General features: G+C 49.0%; 1 protein-coding gene across 1 annotated transcript in view; it reads left to right on the top strand.

Moving 5' to 3' along the window:
• Positions 1–6,737, top strand: part of SETD1B (SET domain containing 1B) — a 48,644-nt gene that overhangs the window by 6,290 nt on the left and 35,617 nt on the right. Inside the window, exon 5 of the mRNA XM_010012793.1 lies at positions 1,170–2,348. Within this exon, the coding sequence (XP_010011095.1) occupies positions 1,170–2,348 (1,179 nt within the window). The remainder of the gene's footprint in view (positions 1–1,169; positions 2,349–6,737) is intronic.

Raw genomic sequence — 6,737 nt, 5'->3', positions numbered from 1 at the left:
CAGCAGGAAGCCCGTGGCTGGGTTTTGACCCTTTCTGTGGGTTTCAGAACAGTTGAGGAAGAAACTTCCCTGATGTCCATGTGGTCGTGGTCTCGAGGGGGTCACACAAGTCCACACTATTGAGTGGGTGAGATGTGGTGAGGGTAGCAGGCAGGGAAGAGAGCTCAGCTTGACTTTGGAGGTGCTGGTGTGTTACAAGCAGGTCATTTTAAGGGTCTCTCTACCCACCTGTGCTTGGGAGAGTTGCAGCCAGCCTGTAGTCTCACCAGTTCACTGTCCTGGTGTGCTTTTGGGGATTTGGAGCTCAGTCCTGCCTTCTGCTGCCACATGGATTCTCACTGAGCTCTTCTTTTGCGTTGTGGAACATTGATTGTGGTGCTGATCATCAGAGTGGCACTGTTATGACTCAGCAGAGTCTGAGTTGGAGCAGGGCTGCTCTTAGAAACCCCCTGAATGTGCCTACAAAGTGAGTTGCAGAGCGGTTACTTGGCTGCTCTGTAGCCTTGTAGGGTTTCAGTTTCAAATGCCATGGTCGGTAGGGCTCTGCTTCAGCATTTGTCTTTGGGAAGGGGTTTCAGAAGGTGTTTCTGGCTGTAGAGAACTTTCTGTGCCTTTTATACCTGTAGCCTTCTCCCTTGTTAGAGATGAGCGTTTGGTAGAGAGGGTGGTGGCTCAGCTCCCTCAGCTGGACCAACACAAAGCCCTGCAGCCTAGGTTTGGTTGCAGTTTGCTGATTTGTAGGTTTTGATTTGTTCACATTAAAAAAGATAAATTGATAATTTCATAGCTCAGAATTTTCTTATTATCTTTCCTGTTTGCAATTTAGACAAGCCTTGTATAGCTGAAAATGAAATGTTTAGCTGAAAGTATTGTGCAAGTCTCCTGTTCACCTGCTGCTCTTGGGTATAGCTCACAAGGAATACTGTTGTGTCTGCTTTCTTCTTCCTCCTTTTATAGACAAGTTCCTCTTCGCTTGCCTTTCAAATCTGAGGGAACTGTCAGTAATGGATAATGGTTCGTGTTTTCAAGGATGCTGTATCCTGTTTTATTTTGCCATGGAAATCAGTGCAAACTCCTGTGTGCTCAACCCCTGTGAAAACCAAACGGATTAGACGAATACCTTTTACAATGTGTGTGTTTAGGTGCTTTTCTCTCTTTTGTTTTTCTAGTTGACGGATTCCCTGAAGCGCCTGAAAGACAGCAACCTGTCCTCTGCGGGATCCTCTGTCACCCCCAACAGCAGCACCCCGTTTTCCCATGACACAGCCTATTCCAGCTGCCGGCAAGACACCCCAAACTCTTACAGCCAGTTTACCCCCCAGTCCCAAGGAACACCTCACACCCCACGGTTAGGGACGCCGTTTTCCCAGGACTCCACCTATTCTAGTCGTCAGACAACACCCGTGTACCACTTTGGGCAGGACAGTGGGTACAAACCCAGGAGACATGAAACTAAATTTACAGATGCCTACAACCGTCGGCCGGGACATCACTATGTCCATAACTCAGCGGGTGTTTTCCGAGGCACGGAGCATCAGTTTAGTACTTACAAATCCCATCAGCCGGAGCCAGTTCAGTTCTCTCACACTCCTCCCCTGAGCCACTCTAGTTCTTCGAGCTACAAATCTGCCTTCTCGCCCTACCAAGCACCAGCTGTATTTCCCCAAGCTGATGAGCAGCCATTTCCCCAAACTTCCAGGGAAGCAGAGTACCGAAGACCTGCACCACCTCCCACTGAGATGGTTGTGGAAAGCAGCACTGCCCCTAACATCGATTTTGTCCCAGTGAAGGAGAAGCAGGAGGAGCCTCCTCCGCCCTTGCCCGAATCGAACTCCGCTCCTGAACCGAGCACAGCATCCTTCTCTCAGACCCCAGAGAGAAGCGAGACCCCTGGCACCCCCACCATGGAGTCTGAAATGCAGCATAACAGTTTAGACTCACGGATTGAGATGCTCTTAAAAGAGCAGAGAACAAAGTTACCCTTTCTTAACGAGCATGACTCGGATAACGAGATTCGAATGGAAGGTAGCCCCATTTCCTCCTCTTCTTCCCAGCTCTCTCCCATCCCTATGTACGGTTCGAACTCCCAGCCCGGTTACAGAGGTCAGACACCTTCCTCGCGCCCTTCCAGCACAGGCCTGGAGGACATCAGCCCCACGCCACTGCCTGACTCTGACGATGATGAGCCCATCCCTGGGACAGCTTCCTTGAGTCAGAATTCCCGGGGGACATCGGAGGCTAGCATGACTCCTATTGATCAGCTGAGCAGGACCTCCAAACTTGAGACCTCGGAGGCTAAAGAAATGGTGCCTGGTGACCAGACTCCAACGTCGGAAAAAATGGATGAGGTAAGTGAGCTGCATCTGAGTTCTGAAGCTCCATGTATATTCCTAGAGCTGGACAGGGCAGGGAGCTGCGCTTCTGGTGGTGGTAGAGCATAGTGTTTCTAGAGCCTTTTTCTTAAGGCAGCTGGAAATGAGTGACACAAAGGGATGGTCTCAATCAACTTGCCAGTCTCCAGCTTCCCTTGTTCCTGATAGCAGCCAGCTGCAATTTATAGCTTCAGGAGAGCTCAAGGACTGCCCACGCCACAGAACTTTGGCCAGTGCTTGCGCTGTGTGAATGTCCTGAGTGTCAACAGACACTTAAGCCACTAGAGGAGTTAATGGAGCACTTTCTGCCATTGCTTTGGTCCCTGAGCACGGGTGTGTAAATGTGCACACACTTGCTTAACGGGGCTTTCATGTTATGCCGAAGTATTGAATGTGTACTTTGTTTGATGCTGGCTTTGTTTGATAGCTCTCCAGCTATTTATGCCGTCTGGTTTGAACAGGAGACAGTTGCTGGGTTTTAATACTCACTTTGCTCAGTTGAAAGGGGGAGGTAGCTGGCTTGTGGGGGATGTGCTCCACAAAGTCTTCCAATAATAGAGCAGAACTTGCTGCCTCTGCTGGGGCATTTGTGGCTGAAGGGACAGCGAGAGCGTAACAGTGTGGAATGGTGCCAGCAGGCAGAGAAGTTACCTTGCACGGGGTGTGTGTTTGGGAGGTCTGTTGCAACAAATGTATCGCTGCAGTAGACGTGTCAGTGCTATTCTGCTGTGTCAAAGAACAGTCAAAATACAGATCTTTGCAATTGCCAGACTGTTTCTCCTGTCTTTGTAATAGTCATGCAGGGAAACAGAACTGCTGTCCCTGGTGTGCAAGAACTCTGCAGTAAGGGTACCTCAACCATCCGAGAGGGCTGGTCATGTGTAAATGTCCCAGATGGGGCAGATCCATTGAAGTTACCCGTGCAAGTTTGCTGGGGTTAAGCTGGCAAAATGGGTTTCCCTCCAGTGATCTGCAGTGGTGAGGTTTCCACCTGAGAAGTGGCTGCATTTCAGGAGAGGAGGAGCTGCTCCTGTAGTTGTGGGCTTTGCAGAGCGCTTAACTGGAGGGAAAGTGCTGCAGCAGTAACAGAGTGCAGGGCTCGATGCTAAATACAACAAAACCCCAGTAACTGTAGTGCATATTTTGTTGTTTCTACATGCCTTTCCAAACCTGCTTGTCCTTGCAGTTGCCAGTTTAGCCTTTGAAACAATTCAGCTGCTTGAAGTCTCATTCATCATGTAGGCTGGCCCAGGATCTCCTCCTGGGAGGCAAGTCCCTGGCTGGTGGGACCTGATGATGTGTTAATTAGGAATGGAGTTTTGATTCCTTGAGCTCGGGCTGGCAGGCTTCAGAGGGATACTCTTAGTTTGCATAGAACAAGTGAGGAAGGCATCTCTCATCTCCTTGCCACTCTGGATTTGTATCTGCTGTCCTTTACTGCTGTGCAAGCCAATTCTGAGCACGTTTAGGAAGGTGGGTGAACACCAGCATGGCGTGTGGGGTCAGGCACTTTCCATCAGTGTTGGGGGACTGGCTGGGGTGTTACATTTGTAGGCTGTGATGTGGGGCAGCAGCATGTTCATGTTGAAGCCCATGTTCAGTCTTTGTCTCCCCTTAACGAGATGCTGGTGTCAGAAGTTCATATCGATGGGTCTGTGACACAGAATGATGCAAGTGCCCTGATCCTCTGCAGAAGTCAGAAAGGTGGTAGCAGGGTCTCCATGTGGGTCATTGCTGCCTTAATTATCTCCTCCCCCTAAAAAAAGTTTGATGTTTGTTGTTGGAGCTGTTTATTCCGCCCTTCTCTTGGTTACAAATCACACTAAACTATTCTGGCATGTTTGAAAAGTTGCCTGTGCCTTTCATTGCTCCTTCTGATGCACAAAAAACCATCTCCATGTGTTTTTTTGCTTCCTTCCCTCGCTTGTCTCCCCCCCAGGTTTTTTGCTTTAGAAAAAGGCTCTCCTGGCTTCCCTCCCTTGCTGAAGGAGCAGAGCTGAGCAGTGACTTAACATAGGCTGAAATTTGAGCTGCAGCTTTCCAACTGAGTTAGAGAGGGGCATTGAGTCAGTCTAAGGGCTGGAAAGCTGAACCTTCGGCTTCAGCCTATTGTGATACCACTGTTCAATGTTCAGTCCTTCAGAGAATCCTCCAGGAAAACAGAGGGAAGGCAGACCCGAATATTTCCAGGGACTCTGTAGTGTGGGGAGCAGAAATGATATATTAGTGCAGGGAGGGCTCATAAAGTATCATAAGGAAGCAATAAAGGGCAGAGAGATCGAACTTCTTATTTACTTCATATTTGGCTCTTCAAGGCTTGGAGCAGCCCCAGGCCAGCTCTCTTTGGGCGGATGCTCCAGCTGGGAAAATCTCAGGATGCAGAAGGATGTCAGCAAAGTCATAGGGAAGTTTTTCCCTGAGACAGAAGGTGCTCTTCAAGGAGCTGCTCCTGTTTCCAATGAAAACAAGCACTTTTTATTTATGGTTGCTAATAAGGTAACATTTGTTCTATAGGTGAAGTGCTGTCAAGTCATCAGGCAAGTTAACTACCCCACACTTGCCATAGGTAAGGGAGATGCAGCCAAGCCCCAGTTGCTCTGATTTATCATGCAAGACCCTGAGTTTGATTTCAAGATCCAATATGATACTCTTAAGCCTGAGCTTGGCAGGGAGTTTGGGTGTGGGAGAGGAAGGGCTGTGCATCTGCCTGCAACACCTAACACCCATAATCAGAGCAGTGATTATGGTCTGCAGAGAAAGTCCTGCTAAGCTTAGCCAAGGGACGAGCGCTGAGAAGAGGAACAGGTCGGGATGTGGGCAGTAGGAAGTAAGAGGAGAAAACGGATCCCTGACAACTACCTGCCAGCCAGGAAGGAAGGGCACAGAGGGCTTTTTCAAGAAGCTAGAAGATGGCAAGGAAAGAAAGAAGCTACATTATTATTGCTGGGGGTAATGATGTACAAACTTACTTTCTTGTGTTCCTGAGAGGTAACAAGGAAAGAACTGTAACTTTCTTTTTCACAGGATCTTTGCTGTTTCAGAAGTACAAAGGTTAAGTAAGTACAGTTTGACTTTCTGGCATCCCATTTGAACCAGGTCTTGTTTTCGCTTGGTTTGTTACAGGAAGAGGCCCTGCCTGTGTGTGCTGGGGAGGGTGACAGGACTGTTACAAGTCACGTTGTTATATATTGATGGTGCCTTTCATGTTTCAGCTTGTGAATGTATTAGTTTGTGTGCGTAGCCAGTGTGTAATAGGAAGATTGTGTGGCTGACAATGGTATTTTACCAGATTTATATGTACAAAAGTGCTTTTAATTGAGGGATCAACAGATTCCTGTCTTCCTGGTAGTTTGGCTGAGCACCTAGTTACTGTGGTAGGAGGTGCCTTAAAAACACCAAAGAGAATCCTAAAACATGAAGATTCTGAGAGATGAATGAGGTGAGAACAGTTCTGCTGCTGCTTGCATGAGTTTTAGCAAATGGTTTGGGGGGCAAATGAAGTCTCACAGTGCACCAGCAGCCCTAGAGCCTCCAAAAGCCACTGCTGTCACCAGCAGTGTCACCCCAGCATCTCACTTGGCTGTTGTGAATGTTTTTAATGCCGTGCTGGATGCTGAGGTGCCTCTTACAGGACAGCATCAGCATCCCTGTGACAAGCTGTGTGTGTGCAGCAGTTACCCAGGTGGGATTTCTGAGCTGTGCTTGCACATAGATGAGGTGGGTCAGGCTCAGCCCCACAGTGGGCTCTGCTGAAGTCCCTGAGGTTACATCTGGGCTGAATTTGCACTTTGCGTTGAAGTGTCTTTTGGGTTCTTGTGTGGTCATGGCCAGAACTGGAAGAAATTTATGTGCAAGTCTCCCCACATTGTCCCTCTGGAGCCTTAGCAGGATGTGATGACATTCTCTTCAAGACGCTGCATCGTGTCTTGTGCCACTCTATGCTGCTGCATCCCCATCCAGACCGGGCTGTGTTTCAGTAGCTGGTAAATGATTCCCCTTTCCCGCAGAGCCAAGTTCAACCTTTAGCTGTCATGAGAGAAAGCAGTGCCCTGATGTTGTCCAGGCAGTGAGAGGAGCTGCAGGGGAGTTCCTCTGCCAGCAGTACTTGCAGTGGTCACCCCAGGAATGGTTGATGTCCCTTGGAGCTGTGCTGTGCAGAAGCAAGTCAGTCTCTGTCTGCAGAGGGATGCTCTCCTCCTGTAGCCTGCTCCTACCCATAGCTCGTGTGGGGTTGGGGGCAGCCTCATGTTTCTGGGACGCTGACGGTGGGTTAGATGGAGCCTCCTAAAGATGAACCCAAACACACTCTCCTAAGGGATGTTTCTGGGCTGGAGAGTGCAGAAGTGATTTACTCAAGGTAAATGC

This window comes from Nestor notabilis, unplaced genomic scaffold (genome assembly GCF_000696875.1).
Source record: "Nestor notabilis isolate BGI_N333 unplaced genomic scaffold, ASM69687v1 scaffold224, whole genome shotgun sequence".
Lineage (NCBI taxonomy): Eukaryota > Metazoa > Chordata > Aves > Psittaciformes > Psittacidae > Nestor > Nestor notabilis.
This window is presented reverse-complemented; position numbering and strand designations above follow the sequence as displayed.